The sequence below is a fragment of the Orcinus orca genome, chromosome 4, assembly GCF_937001465.1.
Source record: "Orcinus orca chromosome 4, mOrcOrc1.1, whole genome shotgun sequence".
Lineage (NCBI taxonomy): Eukaryota > Metazoa > Chordata > Mammalia > Artiodactyla > Delphinidae > Orcinus > Orcinus orca.
In genome coordinates, this window is record NC_064562.1 from 132,446,985 (window position 1) to 132,468,824 (window position 21,840).

Sequence of the window (21,840 nt, forward strand, 5' to 3'; positions counted from 1 at the left end):
CCACCAAGGAGGGGTTGCTGCAGCTGGTGCTGGACTTTGTAAAGGGCACAGACACTGCCCTGAATACCAGAAGCAGAGAGGAAGAGAACTAAGGAACAATAGCTTTCCCATGTTCCACCTTCTGATTTTCTGCCTGTGCAGAATTCTTACCAGAATCTTACAGGAAGCTGTCTGACAAGGGAAGCTGGGAACTACAGTTTGCAAACTCCCAGGCCAACCATCGTCACAGAGCAGAGTTCAGGTGAGTATGGGGCTTAAATACCACTAGCACCTGCACTACCCTTTACCAGGAAAAAATTTTTTTCCTCCTTTAGGTAGTAAACTCCTTAAAGAAAAACTGACTGATTTGGTTTTTGGTCTCTGATAGACTCAAGGGTCCATCACAGTGTCTGCCATATAAAATGCTCAATAAATATAATTTTTTTTTTTTTTTTTTTGCGGTATGCGGGCCTCTCACTGTTGTGGCCTCTCCCGTTGCGGAGCACAGGCTCCGGACGCGCAGGCTCAGCGGCCATGGCTCACGGGCACAGTGGCTCCGCGGCATGTGGGATCTTCCCGGACCAGGGCACGAACCCGTGTCCCCTGCATCGGCAGGTGGACTCTCAACCACTGCGCCACCAGGGAAGCCCTATAATAAATTTTTGAGTGAACAAAATGTCAATTCACATCACTGAAAAATGGTTCAAATCAGTACTCAGCTTACCTGACTGGCAGGTGATGCAGCTGACTGTTAAAGAAACACACTTTAATTCATATGTACAAATTAGTATTGTCTTTTACAGTATAGGCCCCTTGGAAGTTAACATACTTTTTCAAACAGTGCTGCCATTACTCAAGGGATTTTTAGGACTCCTCTTTTGAAATTGCCTTTCAGAGCTAGTTCTTGAGAAAGACATGACAATTAGTAAGAGCCTAGTCTGCCCACTTTTGGCCTAGCCTGACCCACCTGCTTTTGATCTGGAGGATTTAATACTATTTTCAAAAATTAAATCCTCTCTCAAAGAACAGACTTGTTACTAATCTTGGTAAGTATGTGCCACAACTTCCAATTAAACTTGGGGCAACATGACGTCTTAGTCTACTTCTGCTACTTTGAATTTGGAATAAGATGACAAATGTGGTGTATAATGGTAATAACTTAAGACTTTGGTCCTGGGAGGGAGGGAGGGAGGGAGACGTGAGGGGGAAGGGATATGGGAACATATGTGTGTGTGTGACTGATTCACTTTGTTATGAAGCAGAAACTAGCACACCATTGTAAAGCAATTATACTCCAATAAAGATGTAAAAAAAAAAACTTTGGTCCTTGTTGCCTTCCTATGAAGAAAGAAGAATCATCACTGAGCCCCCCCGCCACAAGCATCAGTAGGCTATTTGTTTTCATATCTCAGGGTTATTTCCAGCTAAGACAAATGCACAAGCACAAAAAGGGCCCCCGTAGCCTCTGACCTCTAGGACATGAACCAAGACAAATTTTACTATCAGCCTCCCACCTCTCTAAAGAATCCATAAAATGCATTATGGTAAAATAGGAAACTTCTCAAGGGCTAGTGAGTTGTGGAGAAGATGCAGTTGCTGTTCCCTGCCTCAAGTGGAAAGTAATAATAAAAAGCTTAATGAACACTTGCATGGCGGGATGTGTTTGGCTCTGTTTATTCTTTCAATCTTCACAACTCTGTGAGGTAGGCACTCTTATCCCTCCCATTTTACAAATGAGAAAAGTAGAGGCTCACAGAGGTTGATTATCTAGACGAGGCCACTCAGCTAGTAAACGACAGTCCAGGGTTCAAACCCCGAAATCTGACCCGCGTTAGTGCTTTCACGAAAAAACGGGTATCTGGCAATGATTAAAACGTCAGAACTGGCAACTGGGGAACTAATGGAAAAGGGAATCAACAAAACGGCCCACCACGTGGCAACAGTGCTGAAAGACCAAGGGAGCCTCAAGTCCCAGGAAGGGGAAAGTGAGGGGTCAACGATTCGCCGCCACAGCTCCAACAGCCCCAGCTACGGACCGCCGAAGCCTCCAGAGACGCCTCTGGCGCCGGCGTCGCAGGACCCTCATTGGGCCTCTTCTAGGCAGCGTCAAATCGCGGGCGTCCATAAGGAGGCGGGACTTCCGGGAGCGGTGGCGCCAAATTCCGGCCGCGCCGGAAACAGCTATTGAGGAAAAAACACTGGGTACACGCCGCTGGAAGCTCCTGGGGAATTTTGTGTTCCACAGTCTCCGAAGAAAAATTGGGCGGGGGTTCGTCCGCTCATTGCCAAGTTTTCGAGGCAGTGGAAAACAAGAGTTGGGACATGGACAGCCGCTTGCAGGAGATCCGGGAGCGGCAGAAGTTACGGCGACAGCTTCTCGCGCAGCAGGTCCGGGGCCCAGGGAGGGATCGCGAATGCGCGTGCGCGGCCGGCCTGTTACCGCCTTCCTTTTCTGTCTCGTTACTGGCCACGGTGCAGTCCTTTCTGGTCCCGCGACCTTAATCCCTGCGCCCACCTACTCTCTTGTTCTCAACCCCCGGGGTAGCCCGAATCTTTTCCTCTTTTACCTCGCGGTCATTGTGGTGCTGAACCGAACGCCACGCTTGGTCTTCAGCAACCGTTATGGAATGGCCGCCGAGTGGTGCTCAATGATGAGAATACAGTGGTCTTTCTGTATAAGTTACCGCAGTTCAGGCAAAGAAAAGTGACTTGTTATCCTCCAGAATTTCTGTTCATTTTTTTTTTTTTTTTTGCTGTACGCGGGCCTCTCACTCTTGTGGCCTCTCTCCCGTGGCGGAGCACAGGCTCTGGACGCGCAGGCTCAGCAGCCATGGCTCACGGGCCCAGCCGCTCCGCGGCATGTGGGGTCTTCCCGGACCGGGGCACGAACACGTGTCCCCTGCATCGGCAGGCGGACTCTCAACCACTGCGCCACCAGGGAAACCCTTCTGTTCACTTTTTAAATGGTCGTTTGTGTCTTGCCTTTCTTTGTAATCAGCTCCCGATTCTTGAGATTGGGGCTTCATTGTGGGTCAGGTTTACGGTATTTTCTCTGGGATAGTGTCTAACGACTGCATTGGTAGAAGCCTGAGTGTAAATTTTAGATTCTGCATGATGCGTATTGCTGTCGACCCTGCTGTGTACGGTATCCTCGTCCTCACTCGCAGCTAACGTTTGAATTCTTAATTTGTATCGATCACAACAAATCTCTGAAATAGGTAATATTGTCTTCAGTTATCGGATAATGAAACAGAGGCTCCAGAGGTTAATTTTTGCCCCGGCTCCTTCACCTCTGGGCCAGAAAGTTTAAACCCAGGTTTGTCTCTCCAGATCTTGGCCTCACTCCTTCTTGTGTATGAGTAAGTTAACACTTGATTAGTGGAGTACACATGCAGAAAATGCAGATGCACACCTCTGCTTAATTAAAGTTAGAGGTTGTGTTTTACTTTCTACCACTCAGACCGGTAAAAGGGATGGGGGAAATGCTCACAGGTTTTGATGAGGCATCTTACTGTTATTTTTTTCAGTAATAAGTTTTCGTTTTAGTACCTGGAAATCTGAGACCTATCCTCTTTTATGATCGGATGAAAAGATTTATGGTACAGTGGTAAAAGGGTGGGCGTTTAGGGAGTTCCCTGGTGTCCAGTGGTTAGGACTCAGTGCTTTCACTGCTGTGGCCCGGGTTCAATCCGTGGTCGGCAGCTAAGATCCCACAAATGCGTGGCCAAAAAAAAAGGGGGCGTTTGGAATCAGATCTGTTCCTGGCATAGTGATTTTGGACAAATCAGGTATCTTTTCCAAGCCTTCCTTTTCCCAGTTTCTATTATGTTATCTTCAAAAATGTTCAGCAGCTCTTTGTTACCACCAAGGTTCTTACTCTTTAGTTTTGAATTCAGACGTCTGTTTGACTGAAAATAGTCGTAAACAATGATTGGTTGAGTGTCTTACTATGTGCCAGGAGCTTTTGTAGACATTGGCAATTCAGCTATGAATAATAATAGGTGGTCCTACCCTCAGAGAGCTTACATACTGCACAGAATTTAATAATGGCTGCCGTTTATTAAGTCCTTTCTGTGTGTCAAGACTCTGCCAAGCTTGTACATACATTATATTTGATCATACCAGTCAGATGCTATCTGTGTCTTATAGATGAAGAAAATAAAGCTCAGGAAATTTGTTACATGCTGAAGGCCACAAACCGTTTACATTTGCAAGCTGCAGTTTCAGGCCTTTGCAATACACCTGGCTGCCTCCTAGTACAGTTGGATAGGAACCTTTCCACCTAAGGATGTACAGTATAATCAATGACAGACTTCCACTTTAGCAGCCTTCCTTTCACTTACTTTTCTCTGTATGAACAAGACAGACTGGTTTATTACTCTCCGGAACGTGATTTGTGCAGTACATACTTTATGATTTTTAAAAGTTGTCCTTTCTTTCTGATTTCTGTCTATCCTCTGTGACAGCCCAGGTCAGAATTTTGTGATGAAACCTATTGTGATCTCCCTGGCTTAGACTCTTCTCCCTCTGAGCATCCATTTTCCTTACTGTTGCGTCCCCTATTGTATATTATTAACCATCATACAGAATATAAACAGTTTGCGTGCAGCGTCTTTGCATTTAATTCCTGTTGGCTTAATCTTCTATCCTAACTTTGTTTCTTGCCCAAAGTAAGTTTTTAATAAATTTTTGTTGATTGATGATCTGTCAGAGTAGAGCACAACTCAAGTGTGTATAATTTGCTTGACTGACTTGGCTGCTGGATGAAGATATCGGATGCAGTATATAGGCCCAGACCACGATTGTGGCAATTGATGCTATCACCAACGATTTACACCTGTTTTTATTTAACTTGTAGCTTTGTTTCAAAAAATTATACATGCTTTCAAATGATTCCAAATTGTCATAGTTATTCAAATAATATATTTAGTGCTACCACAATGGGAAGTCTGTTACTCCAGTCATTCCACAATTTTTTAAAAATGTTGGAGTATGAGAAGACAATTATATATGTAAGCACAATTTGATTTAAAGCATTCCTCTTGTAAAACATTGTATTCTAATTTACACCTTGGTAGAAAATCTCATTGGTTCATTCACATATTTATAAGCATGTACTATAAGTCAGATGTTATAGTAGCTGCTGAACATACAGATATCAACAGGACAGAGTTCTTCCCCTCAGTGAGCTAACATTTCAGTGGGGGAGAAGTAAACAAAAGTAAACTGATAAAGTAATTGAATTGTACAAATAAAAAATTGGAAGTTGTGATGGCGACTGTGAAACAAAAGTAAAACAAAAAGGGTGTATTAAGTGCTATGATCGGAATGAGGAAATGAGGAGGCTACCTATTCTGTAGATAGTGTTCATGGAAGGACCCTCAGAAGAAATGTACTCATCTGAGATTTGAAGGGAGTCCGACTCAGTCTTGGGAAGAAGGTTATAAAGCATTCCACCTATGGGAATAAATGTGTTTTCTGACTAAAGAGAATAGGGGTCAGGAAGATTTTATGGAAGAGTTAAAATATCAGGAACAGTTGATATATTGGAAGAGATTTATCATTGGGGAAACCTTAGGGGAGTCATGAAGTGGGTAGTCTAAAGAGGCAGTGGTAATTGTTTAAGATCAAGGCTGGGGACTTGCAGCTCTAATATTGTAGTGTGCCTTCTCACCTTTCTTGAGCTAAGGGATTATTTAATGCAGATTTCCTCATGCCCTTCGTGTGCTTAAAAATATTAAGTGGTTCCTCATGGCCTGTAAATTGCATTCTATACTTCTTGGTTTGGCTTTTAAAGTTTTCCATGAATTGATCCCACACTATGTAGCCAGGCCTATTTCAACTAGTGATTTGTTTACATTTGTTGTATTTTGCAAAATTTCCCGAACTGCCAACCCGAATTCGCATCACTATTTTTCAGGTTTTTGTAAAGTTTAGTATTGTGCCTATAATCATTATAAAGACTTGGCTTGAATAAAACTGAAAAGGTATTTATTACGGCATGGAATAAATAAGGTACAATACGTGAGCTGATGGATGCAGAGTGTTTAACATAGTGCATATCACACTATAAACACTATGTTAGCTGCTTTTTTTGTTATTTTGTTATTGCTACTGCTGCTAAATTGTGTTTTATTATTTGCTTTAAAAGTAGAGGATTGGTCAAGTTAATTGTTTTAATTTCAAAATAACTGAAAGCATAAAATACTTTTCAGCTGGCAAAATCATTCTTAATTAACATGGTTTTGCTCCAAGGTGTTTTCTGTTTTTCCTGCAAGGTAATTTGTCCATTTGCCTGCTGCAGTAGTTACGGGTTTTTTTTTTTTTTTTTTTTTTTAAATACTTGATGTATTAAATGCTGCTACAAATGACTAGGAAGGCTATTCAGTACACTGTCATCTAATTTTGGGTTTTTGCCTTTTCTCAGTTGGGAGCTGAAAGTGCTGACAGTATTGGTGCTGTGTTAAATAGCAAAGATGAGCAGAGAGAAATTGCTGAAACAAGAGAAACTTGCAGGTCAGTTGAATATTTTTTTAGTGACATGTTAGTATATGTGAAAGGATCACTGTTTTAATAAACAATAATCCTAGGTATGAAGTGTGTTGTTATAAGTATCAGCATACAGATTTAGGAAACATTGGTTTTTATTGTTAGTGCATGAATTATGAAATACTTATTATCTGAATACAGTAAGTTTTCATTTATAAAGTAGTTAGAAAATGGAATGTTAGGCTAGGAATTAGCTTATATACCATATATAATTTTATTTAAAAAATCCTTATTAAGAAAAACACACTTTGCCCTAAAAGTGGTATTGACTTGATAGTTCATAAAGCATTTAGAATTTTTCAGTATTATAGTTACCAATTTTTTTTTAATTGGAGTATAATTATTTCACAATGTAGTGTTAATTTCTGCTGTACAGTGAAGTGAATCAGCTATATGTATACATATATCCCCTCCCTCTTGGACCTCCCTCCCACCCCCTGCTATCCCACCCATCTAGGTCATCACAGAGCACCACGCTGCACTCCCTGTGCTATACAGCAGGTTCCCACTAGCTATTTTACACATGGTGGTGAATATATGTCAGTCCTAATCTCCCAGTTCATCCCACCCTCCCCTTCCCTCTGCCCGCTGTGTCCACTCATCTGTTCTCTACTACTTTGTCTCTATTCCTGCCCTGCAAATAGGTTCATCTGTACCATTTTCTAGATTTCACATATATGTGTTAATATATGATATTTGTTTTTCTCTTTCTGACTTACTTCACTCTGTATGACAGACTCTAAGTTGACCCACATCTCTGCAAGTGACCCAATTTCGTTCCTTTTTATGGCTGAGTAATATTCCATTGTATACATGTACCACATCTTCTTTATCCATTCCTCTGTCATTGGACATTTAGGTTGCTTCCATGTCCTGGCTATTGTAAATAGTGCTGTAATGAACATTGGGGTACATGTGTCTTTTTGAATTATGGTTTTCTCAGGGTATATGCCCAGTAGTGGGATTGCTGGGTCATATGGTAGTTCTATTTTTAGTTTTTTAATGAATGTCCATACTGTTCTCCATAGTGGCTGTATCAAATTACATTTCTACCAACAGTGCCAGAGGGTTCCCTTTTCTCCACACCCTCTCCAGCATTTACTGTTCATAGGTTTTTTTGATGGTGACCTTTCTGACTGGTGTGAGGTGATACCTCATTGTTGTTTTGATTTGTATTTCTCTAATAATTAGTGATGTTGAGCATTTTTTCATGTGCCTCTTGGCCACCTGTATGTCTTCTTTGGTGAAATGTCTATTTAGGTCTTCCACCCATTTTTCGGTTGGGTTATCTGTTTTTTTGATATTGAGCTGCATGAGCTGTTTGTATATTTTGGAGATTAATCCTTTGTCAGTTGCTTCATTTGCAAATATTTTCTCCCATTCTGAGGGTTGTCTTTTCATCTTGTTTATGGTTTCCTTTGCTGTGCAAAAGCTTTAAAGTTTCATTAGGTCCCATTTGTTTGTTTTTATTTCTCTAGGAGGTGGGTCAAAAAACATCTTGCTGTGATTTATGTCAGAGTGTTTTTCCTACATTTTCCTCTAAGAGTTTTTTGGTGTCCAGTCTTACATTTAGGTCTTTAATCCATTTTGAGTTTATTTTTGTGTGTGGTGTTAGGTAGTGTTCTGATTTAATTCTTTTACATGTAGCTGTCCAGTTTTCTCAGCACCACTTAGTGAAGAGGCTGACTTTTCTCCATTGTATATTCTTGCCTCCTTTATCAAAGATAAGGTGACCATAGGTGTGGGGGGTTTATCTCTGGGCTTTATATCCTGTTCCACTGATCTGTATTTCTTTTTTTTTGTGTCAGTACCATACTGTCTTGATTACTATAGCTTTGTAGTAGAGTCTGAAGTTGGGAGCCTGGTTCCTCCAGCTCTGTTTTTCTTTCTCAATATTGCTTTGGCTATATGGCGCCATTTCTGTTTCCATATAAATTGTAAAATTCTTTGTTTTAATTCTGTGAAAAATGCCTTTAGTAATTTGATAGGGATTGCATTGAATCTGTAGATTGCTTTGGGCAATATAGTCATTTTCACAATATTGATTCTTCAGATCCAAGAACATGGTATATCTCTCCATCTGTTAGTGTCATATTTGATTTCTTTCATCAGTGTTTTATAGTTTTCTGAGTACAGGTCTTTTGCCTCATTAGGTCGGTTTATTCCTAGGTATTTTATTCTTTTTGTTGCATTGGTAAATGGGATTGTTTCCTTAATTTATTTTTCTTATCTCCTGTAGTTAGTGTATAGGGATGCAAGAGATTTCTGTGCATTAATTTGGTATCCTGTATCAAATTCATTGATTAGCTCTAGCAGTTTTCTGGTGGCATCTGTAGGATTTTTCTGTGTGTATCATCATGTTATCTGCAAGCAGCAATGGTTTTACTTCTTCTTTTCCAATTTGTATTCCCTTTTTTTAAAAAATATTTATTTTTCACTGTGTTGGGTCTTTGTTGCTGTGCACAGGCTTTCTCTAGTTGCAGCGAGCAGGGGCTACTCTTCATTGCGGTGCGTGGGCTTCTCATTGCGGTGGCTTCTCGTTGCAGAGCATGGGCTCTAGGCACGTGGGCTTCATTAGTTGTGGCTCGTGGGCTCTAGAGCGCAGGCTCAGTAGTTGTGGCACATGGGCCTAGTTGCTCCGTGGCATGTGGGATCTTCCCGGCCCAGGGCTCGAACCCGTGTCCCCTGCATTGGCAGGTGGATTCTTAACCACTGTGCCACCAGGGAAGTCCCTCCAATTTGTATTCCTTTTATTTCTTTTTCTTTTCTGATTGCCGCGGCTAGGACTTCCACAACTATGTTGAATAATAGTGGTGAGAGTGGACATCCTTGTCTTGTTCCTGATCTTAGAGGAAATGCTTTCAGTTTTCCACCATTGAGAATGATGTTTGCTGTGGGTTTGTCATATATGGCCTTTATTATGTTGAGGTAGGTGCCCTATATGCCCATTTTCTGGAGAGTTTTTATCTTAAATGGGTGTTAATTTTGTCAAATTTTTGTCGAAGTTTTTCTGCATCTGTTGAGATGATCGTATGGTTTTTATTATTTAATTTGTTGATATGGTGTATCACATTGATTGATTTGCATATATTGAAGAATCCTTGCATTACTGGGATAAATCCCACTTGATCATGGTGTATGATCCTTTTAATAGAGATTAATAGAGTTTGGGAGTGTTCCTCTGTCTGCAGTTTTTGGAAGAGCTTGAGAAGGATAGGTGTTAGCTCGTCTCTAAATGTTTGATAGAATTCACCTGTGAAGTCATCTGTTCCTGGACTTTTGTTTGATGGAAGATTTTTAATTACAGTTTCAATTTTATTACTTGTGATTGGTCTGTTTATATTTTCTGTTTCTTCCTGGTTCAGTCTGGGAATTTTTTACCTTTCTAAAAATGTGTCCATTTCTTCCAGGTTGTCCATTTTATTGGCATATAGTTGCTTGTAGTAGTCTTTATGATCCTTTATAGAACATCAGTTTTGCTCAAGACACATTAGAATGATACATAATGTAGAAGTTTCTTTTTGCCATGCATACCTTATAAAAGCTTAGTTTCTTATTTGTTTGCTTTCTCAAAAAAAAGTACAGATTATTCGTCAGGTTGTGTTACTTTTAAGATTTATAAACTGGGTGAATAGATACTGTTTAGTCAGGAAAAATTTGCCTTGTTCTGTTTATATAACCAGTTCTTTAATACTATTAATGGAGACATTTATACATCTTGTATGTATTTGTGAGTGATATTTCAGTTTTAATTTTCAGGGCTTCCTATGATACCTCTGCTCCAAATGCAAAACGTAAGTATCAGGATGAAGGAGAGACAGATGAAGACAAAATGGAAGAATATAAGGCAAGTAGAGAATGGGACAATTTTATGGTCAAGAAGAAAATAAGTCCTTACAATCCGTAGAGTCTTACCCAGGAAAACAAAATTTGACAGAAGCTGAATTTTGACAGAATACTGAATAATTGTTGATGTAATTAGGTAAATTTAAGACATTTATATCAGTTTAACACAAGAAGTATGTGGATTAAATTAGATGATGTATATGAAGCACTTAGCATAATGCCTAGTTAGCACTAGGCAATAGCATTCTTAAATAAGAGTAAGGAGGTAGATGTATCAGAAACTTTGGATAATTCAATCATATTTCAAGGGGCTACAATACTGTCTTCTTTGAGTTGCATTATTCCATGTTAACAATATAGGGTAGTACAATTAAAATATTTTGAGAACTCATGGGCTAGACAGCAGTGTAGAACCATTTCTGACAGAGACCCAAGGCAAAAACCCAGCTTCTCAACTTGTAATTACAATATGTAGTTGAAAAGAAAGAAAGTTAAGGGCAAAAAAACCTACCTCCATTTTTTTCAAATTAATTGTCATAGAACTATATTCAATAGAGAAGAGAATAAATAGTTTCAGTAAATCTTTAGGTATAATTATCTAATTTCATAGATATTCTCTTGTGTATTGGTTGCATTTGATACATTCTCTTATATAACTTAACTATTTGTGATTATATTAGGTCAAACCATATACAGTTTCTGATATTTTAACATTTTTGACTTATAAAATAGCAGTTTCATATGGTTTGATCTAGTAGAAATAAAATTGCCCCATTGGTGGTCATATCTTTCATGATTTGAGCTAAATTCTAATATTTAAGGTATTATATCAGAGATAAATAATCCTAGATAACTTAGTCAACAAAATTAGTAGTTATAGACAATTATTACTGAAGAGAATGAAAAAGAAATATTTATTTTATATATTATAAGCATAACTAGTTACAGCTAATGATGAAAAGCAAAAACTTCGTTTTTTTTAGATTAAAAAAATTTTTTTTTAATTTGTATTTTATATATTTATTTATTTGGCTGCATCAGGCCTTAGTTGTGGCATGTGGGCTCTTCATTGCCACCCGTGGGCTTCTCTCTAGCTGTCGGCCGCGTGTACGGGCTTACTTGCCCCGCGGCACGTGGGATCTTAGTTCCCCCACGGCATGTGGGATCTTAGTTCCCTGACCAGGGATCCAACCCGTGTTCCCTGCGTTGGAAGGCAGATTCTTAACCACTGGACCACCAGGGAAGTCCTGACTTCAATATTTGACTTTAACAGTAATTTGAAAACTTTATTGTGTCTTAGGGAAAGAAAATATTTATATGAGTCTTAATACTCGAGATATCATAATATGTAAGATACTCCTCTTATACATAAAATGTATACTTCCTTTTCCAAGGATGAATTAGAACTGCAACAGGAGGAAGAGAATTTGCCATATGAAGAAGAGATTTACAAAGATTCTAGTACTTTTCTTAAGGTAAAAAAATAATTTTCACGTCCATAACTTCACATTTCAGCTTTATGCCTGAAAAGATTTTAAATACTTATTTGTTTTCAAGATTTTTTCAGTTATTGAGGGATCATTATTATAAAGGTCATTTAAAATTATTCATGAAATATTCTTCTGATGCTTGCCCATTTAGGATGAGATAATGCTTTATTAATGTCTGTAGATACTGAATTGTAATACTATTATTTTAATAGTGATGTTTTCTGTTTTTTTTAATGTCAATTAACTTATATTTTGTATGGCCTCATAATAAAAAATAAAGTACAGAGTTAGTGTATCTGCCCTCAGAGCGAATGCTGTTTATTTAATTTTGATGTTTTCTTTAGGGAACACAGAGTTTAAATCCCCATAATGATTACTGCCAACATTTTGTAGACACCGGACATAGACCTCAAAATTTCATCAGAGATGTAGGTATGTCAGATTTGTTGGGAATATGCTATTGCTAGCTGTTGATTAAATGCATGTAATTTATCCATTTTGTGGTTTATTTCTAACAACGTTATTTTTCCTGGCTTGGCTTCCCCTTTCCATTCTTAGTACTTCTAGTACACTCTCTTTTTCCATCAAGCAGTGTTACTTTTTTCCTTCTTCCTTCCATCTTTCCTTCATTTTGGTTCTGTAACTATCCCTCATTTTTATTTTGCCTTCATTTATTCCTTCGATGCTCTTCCTTTCTTTATGTAAATCTGATTCTCTGACTTATATTATTTTCCTTTTGTCTAAAGAATTTCTTTTAACATTTCTTGCAATGCAGGCCTGTTGGCAACAAATTCCCTCAATTTTTGTTTGCCTGAGAAAGTCTTTATTTTTCCTTTACTTTTGAAAGATTAATTTTGCAAAGTACAGAATTCTAGATTGGTGTTTTCTTTCTTTCAACACTTTTAAGTATTTTACTTCACCCTGTTCTTGCTTGTTTCTGAGAAGTTGGGTATAATTCCTACTTTGTTCCTCAATAGGTTTGGTTTTTTTTTTTTCTGGTTTCTTTCAGAATTTTTTCGTTAGCTTTGATTTTCTGTAGTTTGAAAATGATATGTGTAGGTATAGCTGGGTTTTGTTTGCTTTGGGTTTTTTTTGTGTTTATCCTCTTTGGTACTCTCTGAGCTTCCTGTGTCTGGGGTTTGATGTCTGACATTATTTTGGGAAAATTCTCAGTCATTATTATTTCAAATATTTCTTCTCTTCCTCTTTCTGTTTTTTCTCCTTCTTATATTTCCATTACACATTTTACCTTTTGTAGTTGTCCCACATTCCTTAGATAGTCTGGCTTTTTTTTTTCCAATTTTTGTTCTATTTACTTTTCAGTTTTTGAGGTTTCTATTGAGATATCGTCACGCTCAGAATCTTTTCTCAGCTGTGTCCAGTCTACCGATAAGCTTACCAAAGGCATTATCCCTACATTTTTAAAAACAGCTTGACTGAGAGAATTCATGTACCATACAGTGCACCCATTTAAAGAATATAATTGAGTTTTTTAAGAATATCTATAGATTTGTGCAACCATTGCCACAATCTAATTTTAGAACTTTTAAAAAAATTGAGGTATCGTTGATTTACAATATTATATGTTTTAGGTGTACAAATAGTGGTTTACAATTTTTAAAGATTATATTTCATTTATAGTTATTATAAAATATTGGCTGTATTTTCTCTGCTGTACAATATATCCTTGTAGCTTATTTATTATATGCATAGAAGTTTGTACTTCTTAATCCCCTCCCCCTATTTTGCTCTCCCCACTTCTCCCCCCCGTAACCACTAGATTGTTCTCTTTATCTGTGAGTCTGTTTCTTTTTTGTTATATTCACTAGTTTATTTTTTAGATTCCACGTATAAGTGATAATACACAGTATTTGTCTTTCTCTGTCTGACTTATTTCACTAAGCGTAATACCCTCCAATCCATCCATGTTGTTGCAAAAGGCAAAATTTCACTTTTTTTTATGGCTGAGTAATAAGTGTGTGTGTGTGTGTATGTGTGTATACACCACATTGTGTGTGTGTGTGTGTGTGTGTGTATGTATATATATATATGGCACATTGTCTTTATCCATTTACCTTTGCTGGACGCTTAGGTTGCTTCCATTTCTTGGCTATTGTAAATAATGCTGCTAAGAACACTGGGGTGCGTGTATCTTTTTGAATTAGTGTTTTCATTTTCTTCAGATATATACCCAGAAATGGAGTTGCTGGATCATGTGGTAGTTCTATTTTTAGATTTTTGAGAAACCTCCATACTGTTTTCCACAGTGGCTGCACTGATTTACATTCCTACCAACAGTGTACAAGTCCCCTTTCTCCACATCGTTAGAACATTTTCATCTCCCCTAAAGAAATTCAGTACTCATTAGCAGTCAATTCCCATTCCTTCTCCCACAGTTGCCCCCCAGCCTTAAGTAATCATTAATTGACTATTGTCTATCAGTTTGCCTATTCTAGACATTTCATATAATTGGACTCATACAACATGTGATATTTCGTGACTGGGCTTTTTTTACTTAACATAATGTTTTCAGGGGCCATTGATGTTGCAGCATATTATCAGTACTTCATTTCTTTTTATTGCCAAATATTCCATTGTATGTACATACCACATTTCATTTATTCATTTGTGGTGTTTCCACTTTTTGATTGTTATAAACTCTGCTGCTATGAATATTCATGTAAAGTTCTTGTGTAAATGGACGCTTTCATTTCTCTTCGGTATATACCTGGGAGTGGAATTGCTGTGTCATGTGGTAATTCTATGTTTAACTTTTTGAGGAACTGCCCAAATGTTTTTCAGAGCAGTTGTACCATTTACATTCCTACCAACAATATGTGAGGCTTCCAGTTTCTTACCACCCTTGACATTTTATTATCTGTCTTTTTAATTATAGCAGTCCTAGTGGTATAAAGTAGTATTTCATTGTGGTTTTGATCTACATTGCCTTAGTGACTAATGATATTAAGAATCTTTTCCTATGCATATTTTCCCACTTAAATACCTACTTTACAGAGATGTCTAAACCCTGCTTATTTTTTAATTGGTAATTTGTCTTTTTATTATTACATTGTAAGAGTTCTTTATATATTCTCAGTACAAGTCCCTTATCAGATGTATGATCTGCAAATATTCTCTCCCATTCTGTGGGTTGTCTTTCTTTTGGCCACACTGCGGCTTGCAGGATCTTAGTTCCCCGACCAGAGATTGAATCCACACCCTTGGCAGTGAGAGCGCAGAGTCCTAACCACCGGACCGCCAGGGAATTCCCGTCTTTTCACTTTCTTGTTGGTACCATTTGCAACACAAAAATTTTAATTTTGATGTAATCCAATTTATTTTTTCCTTTCTTGTTTGTAAGCAACATGTAGAAACTGATTTTAATGTTTTCACAGGCAAAATTTAGATGTAGCACAAAAAGTTATGATAATGGTAAGTGAAATAGACCAGTCATAGGATGACAAATATGCATGCACTTACAGAGGTACCTAAAATAGTATGTGTATATAAATACATACACTTTTATGAGGTACCTGGAGTAGTCAGTCTCATAGAAGCAGAGAATGCAGGAGTGATTGTCAGGGTCTAGAGAGAGAGGAAAATGGGGAGTTGTTCAATTGGTATAAAATTTCAGTTATGCAAGATAAATTTTTTCTGTAGATCTGTTGTGTAGCAAATTGTCTGTAGTCAGCAATACTGTTGACTATAGTCAGCAGTACTTAAAAAAATTTAAGAGGGTAGATTTCATCTTACTTAAGTGTTCTTACCACACACACATACACATGCACACACACTAAAACCAGAGGAACACAAAGAAACTTTTGGAGGTTACTGATATGTCTTACCTTGATTGTGGTGATGGTTTCACAGGTGTATGCATATGTTCAAACTCATCGAATTGCATACGTTAAATATAGATTTAATATATAAGGTTTTTATTTATCAATTATACTTCAAAAAGCTGTTTTTCTCCTCAAAGTTATAAGTTATATTGATATAACCAAATTTCATTATCAGACTTTCTGCTTTTAAGATACTTATTTCTCCAAGGCAAAGAAAATGTACTTAGGAAACTATTATGGATTGAGGAAAAGGTGTACCTGTTTTGTAGATGATTGAGAGCTGACTCTATTGTGATTGAAACCTGACTGTACTAAAATCTTCAAACTTGTTTCATTTGAAATTTGATCTGTAACCACTGATTGAGGAGGCTTTATAAAATCTTTCACTTTTTTACTCTTTGATATTAAAGTTATTAAAATGTACTTCTGGTTTTCAACTTAAGATGTTTATATAATTTATATTGTCATGAATATGCTTCTTGTAGGGAAGAAAGAAAAAACAAAATAAAAACTTTTAGGAATCTTTGATATTCAAGCCCTACTTACTCCTACAGTTGTTTAAACAGTTATTATGTTGTTTTACCTAAACTTTCTTCTGAGGCTCAGCGATTTAAATATTTTTGAGGACATCGGAACAAGTCTCCTGTTTTTAACCTTTATGGAACTTGGAGATGTTTTTCAAGGTCTTAAGCTTGAAAATGTATCTGAGGATTTGGTTTATAATAATGTGGAGTGAGATCTTTAAAACTATAAATATTGATATAGGAAATATTCTTAGAGAAAGTGACTTATTTTGGAATTGGTAGTACAATTTAGGTAAGTAATCAGAGTGAATGAGGTGTGAGCTAATGACTCTTAGGGACTCATTATCTTTTTAACTAGATTTGTTCTGGGATTGTGTCCATAAAGTGTAGCCACTTAATTTAAGATCATCAGTAGTAAAGAAGAGAAATCCTCATTTTCTCTGCTTTGGATAACTGTCTAAGAAACTAAGTAAAAATTTTAACAATCACTAAATTCTTTGGGAGAAAGACTTTTTTGAGTAAAAAGAAAATGCAAAAAGCATGATTGAAAGAAAAATTTTTCTTTTCCTGAGAACAGAATGGCAAAATTTGATGCTATAAGCAGGTTAGTTAATTTAATAAATTTGAGAAATTAAATGGTTAATTGACTTGATCTGGGCTTTAGAACATCTGGGAGTTTGCCTGCATGTGGGATTAGGGTCATTAGGTATATAAAATGTATATATGAATTGTTTAAAAGTCCTCAGACTTTTTTGAAAGGATGTGAGGATGAAGAGGTGGTGTATTGTTGTGTTCTGAGCAGGCTCGTTATGTTTGAATGCATTGATACTCATTTGTATTGAAATTTGGAATTTACTATGTTTCCTCTTCAGGTTTGGCTGACAGATTTGAAGAATACCCTAAACTGAGGGAGCTCATCAGGCTGAAGGATGAGTTAATAGCTAAATCTAATACTCCTCCTATGTAAGTGGGGTTTTTTTGGTTCCCAACTCAGGCTTAAAATATTAGTCTTTTTATCATGTAACCCCTTTTCTGTTTGAAAAAAATTCACTGTCTTTGTAAGGTTAACACATTCTCTTTCTTCTGTATAGTAAAATATATTAGTTTGAAACTCCAGTGCTGAGTACACAGTAGGTTCTCATTTAATTTATCAGTTTTCTAAACAATTTACTTTAAATTACTAATTTAAATTTTTTTCTTAGAAAATCATATTTGTTGTATTCCTGATTATCTTAAAATGTTTTTAAATGACTTTTCTTCTCAAAAATTATTTATTGAAGAAAGTTAGAAAACTTAGGGAAAGTAAGAAAATGAAAGTTAATTATAACTCAGCAACCAGAGATGCTATTAACATTTTGGAATACAAAAATTCATTTTAACCTTTGCTAAACAGACTAATGCTTCCCTAAAAAAATGTGTTTAAGGTCTTTGAAATTGGAGACTCTCTTTATTTCACATTTAGCTTACTTTGAACATTTTGTACATTTTACAGTTTGCTAAAATGTATACTGTTAATGATTAGAAGAACCGCAAAGAAGTCTGAGTTTGTGGCAAAAATTTTAGCAGACTAATATTCATCCTATTTAAAAACACTCTTACATTTAAAGTATTTTATATTTAAAATACTCTCATACTATGTGGAAATAACCATTAAGTAAAGGCTAGTAGTAATTTATACTAAGTAGCTAGAAAAAACTGTTAAACAATATTACTAAGGCACAAACTAAGGAAAGAAAATTATGTCCATTTTTAGAAACTTTTTTAGAGGGAGGAATTGAAAACTTACTAACAAATAGTTTTTCTAATTTAACAATTGTGGAAAAAGTAATATGGTATTCTTTGGAATATTAAGATGATAATGGAAAGGGGCTCAGACACTCATCTGAGTATGGATTTTCAATATAAGAAATGAGAGAAGTTTGTATTTTGGATGTTCGTGTGGGACTGTGATTTTACTTTGTGGTGTGAGTGTATCCATGTCCTCTGGAAGAGCACTGGTAGATGGTTTACTGTCTGTACTGAGGAAGGATACTCCTCCATAAAAAGGTATTCAGTAATTAGCTCATGGTGACTTTGTAAATAGTGTTTAGGAAATATTTAAGAAATTTCTTTCATTACCACTGTAAAGTATTTGAAAATCTCTTACATTTTATGCTTTAATCAAATAGGTACTTACAAGCAGATATAGAAGCCTTTGACATCAGAGAACTGACACCCAAATTTGATGTGATTCTTCTTGAACCCCCTTTAGAAGAATATTACAGAGAGACTGGCATCACTGCTAATGAAAAATGCTGGACTTGGGATGATGTATGATCAAACTTTCTACATTGTAATGAATTATTTATTTTTCAAATAAATATATGTCTGATCAGAAAGTAATATTATAAATATCCCTACTTTTTTAGGAATTGTAAATATAGATTTATAGTATATATTATGGCTGAAAGTCTAAGGTACATTAACAAATATTATATCTTTAGTCTGATTTGTCTTTTTTTTTTTTTTGGTACGCGGGCCTCTCACTGTTGTGGCCTCTCCCGTTGCGGAGCACAGGCTCCAGACGCGCAGGCTCAGCGGCCATGGCTCATGGGCCCAGCCGCTCCGCGGCATGTGGGATCTTTCCGGACCGGGGCACGAACCCTTGTCCCCTGCATCGGCAGGCGGACTCTCAACCACTGCGCCACCAGGGAAGCCCTGATTTGTCTTTTTGAGGCAGAAGTTGAGCAGGTAGTGAGTAAATCGTCTGTGGAAGACTCAAAATTCCAGTCTTAGAGTCCTTGAATGTATAGCTAGATATAAGTCTAAAAACAGATTGGTTGATAACATTCCATATTTGGTTAGTTTTAGTAAACATCAGAGTATACGTACACACACACACACACACACACACACACACACACACACACACACACATGAACATAATTTCTACTCTTTAAAGAACTTACAGTATAATAGATTTAAGGGACATATGTATTATATAATTGTGATATAATTCAATATTATATACTTGTGATGTTATATTTTCCTAAATAAAATTGAACAAGCTGACAGCTTCAGTTAGTTACATAAAGTAACCTGTTTCTACTGATCAATAACAAAAATAACAAATATTTATTCAGCACCACTTTGTACTAGGCAACTAGGTACTGGAGATTGAAAGATGAATAAGACTTAGTATTTGGCCTTAAGGGGCACACAGTTTAATGGGATAAAATAAACAATGACCTAAACAGATAATTGCATTATCATATTGTTAGTTCAATAATAGAGGACTGCATAAGGTGATCTGAGAAAAACTGACCAAGCTGAGGAAGCTGGGGGACATAAACAAAGAGGAGGTGACACATGAACAGTATGTATGGATAGATTAGCTGGAATTGGCCAGCTGAAGAAAAGGGTAGATTAGGGATTCCAAGCAGAAGGAACAGCAAGAGCAGAAGGGATGGAGGCAAAGAGACGGGTGAGGGAGGTCTGTATGTAGGTTGATGTTGGAACACAGATTGGGACTGTCTTGAGATGCTGTCTTCTTAGAAGCTTGGACTTGTCTTCTTAGAAGCTTAGCTTATGCCTAAAGGCATTAAGGAGTCTTTGAAGGGCTTTAACCAGTTTAGTAAAATGGTCAGATTAGTGTGTAGAGGAGGATAGACTAGAGAAAATGAAGTCTGGAGAGGGGAGAGCAGATAGAACACTGTTGCAGTAGTCTAGGTAGGAGATGAAGGGGCCCTGATTTAGGGTGATGTTAATAAGAATAGAAAGGAGGTGATAAATTCAGTAATGTTTTGTAGATACTTCTGGCGAGATCTAGTGATTGGGAAGAGAGGAAGAGTAAAGGATGACTCAGGAGTTTGAATCTTGGGATAAATGGGTTGAGATCACCAGCTGAGAGAGTCAATTTAAGAATAGTAGCAGGATTAGAGTGATTAGATTATACTGAATGTGTTGATTTAGAGGTGTATGTGAGACATTCAAGTAGAGGTTGTAATAAGATTATGAAACTTAAAAGACAGATATGATCATCTCAAAATACAGATTTTAAAGGGTTAGCACATTAAACCTATGAGAATAAATGAATTTGTCTTGAGATAGTGTCTCAATTAAGACACAGTGTGGATTTACTGTAAATCCTCAGGAAACTTACATTTAAGAGGCACATTATAAAAGAGATGTGAAAAGAATGGGTGAAAGATGAATGAGGTGAACCAAGAGAGTATGAATGTCACGGAAACCAAAGGAATAGGGAATTTCGAGGAGGAGAGTGTGATCAGGAGCACTGAACACAGAAGAGAGGTAGGGAAGGGAAAGGACTGAAATTCTAGACTGGTGTTTCATAGAGAACTGCTTTGAATCCTTGCACATCTTCCGAGTTAATAATTATTAACTATTGTTAATATTACTTATTTTTCAAGATGTAATAACTTCAGTTTTTCTTCCTTGAAGCTTTCCCTTTCAGCTTCAGTACCTCTGGCAATTTTGTTTATTTTATTTTTATTTTATTTTATTTTACAAAAGTTTTTCCTCTCCTCTGATAAGTGTAATCTGTGTTTATTGTTGAAACAGAAAAGTATACAGTATATAGTATCCCCAAAACTTAAGGTTAAAGATGTAATGCTCTTGATATTGCTGAGAATTTCTCCAGATAGGTTGCACAAATTTACATTCCTTCTAGTAGTGTTTAAGAAATATCTATTTCACCATATCCTCATCAAAATTGATTAATAATGTAAAACAATCTTGGTCAGTTTAGTCAAAAGAAAATTGAAAAATTAATCTTATTATGTCTATGATTAGTGGTTAGGTTGAACTTTATTTTCTCTAGCTAATCTCTAAGGTTTGGTCAGTGAAGGTACAGGAGCTTCAATTATATATGATAAACTAACAGAGTTTTTGAAATAAAGGAATTCCATTTTATATATATATTGAAAAGTTTTGTCTGGCCCCAGAGCCCTAAGCTCTTAACGTTTATGTGATAATACCTTAAAGAAAGTGCCAGTAGCTAATATAAATAAAGTATAAATAAGAAAAGCATTCGGGTTTCACAGGTATTCTTTTTCACTAGAGAGTCAGTAGAGGCCAGTGTGTTTTGTTTAAGAATATAAGCATTTTCAGGCTTCCCTGGTGGCGCAGTGGTTGAGAGTCTGCTTGCCGATGCAGGGGACATGGGTTTGTGCCCCGGTCTGGTAAGATCCCACATGCCGCGGAGCGGCTGGGCCCGTGAGCCATGGCCGCTGAGCCTGCGCGTCTGGAGCCTGTGCTCCGCAACGGGAGAGGCCACAACAGTGAGAGGCCCGCGTACCGCAAAAACAAAAAACAAAAACAAAAAGAATATAAGCACTTTCTTAAAATACCAACATTTAGCATTTATAATTGTAATGTCAAGAGAGTAATTTGCTTAATGTTCTTCACTGATGTGTGCCATCACTTATCTTTAGCCATACCACGTATAGACGTTTGTAGGAATATTATGTGTGTGTGCGTATTACATATTTATTTTAATTCATATTCCTATGAGAATATTAGATGAGATATATCAAGACTTAAAGTCGGAAGTATAAAACTGAATAGGTTTATGCCTATTGTATTTTTTTTTCCATTATCACTGTCAAATAA

The 21,840-nt window shown here is 36.9% G+C and overlaps 1 protein-coding gene across 3 annotated transcripts in view; it reads left to right on the forward strand.

Moving 5' to 3' along the window:
• Positions 1–2,167: 2,167 nt before the first annotated feature.
• METTL14 (methyltransferase 14, N6-adenosine-methyltransferase subunit) overlaps positions 2,168–21,840 on the forward strand; it is a 31,629-nt gene continuing 11,956 nt past the window's right edge. Inside the window, exons 1-7 of one of the 3 annotated variants that reach the window (XM_004265080.3) lie at positions 2,168–2,367; positions 6,407–6,495; positions 10,288–10,375; positions 11,769–11,849; positions 12,209–12,296; positions 17,103–17,193; positions 18,399–18,540. In XM_004265080.3, the coding sequence (XP_004265128.1) occupies positions 2,302–2,367; positions 6,407–6,495; positions 10,288–10,375; positions 11,769–11,849; positions 12,209–12,296; positions 17,103–17,193; positions 18,399–18,540 (645 nt within the window). In that variant the 5' untranslated portion in view covers positions 2,168–2,301. Of the gene's footprint in view, positions 2,368–6,406; positions 6,496–10,287; positions 11,850–12,208; positions 12,297–17,102; positions 17,194–18,398; positions 18,541–21,840 lie in introns of all 3 variants that reach the window. The other 2 variants (XM_033419335.2, XM_049708825.1) reach the window with 2 other exon arrangements.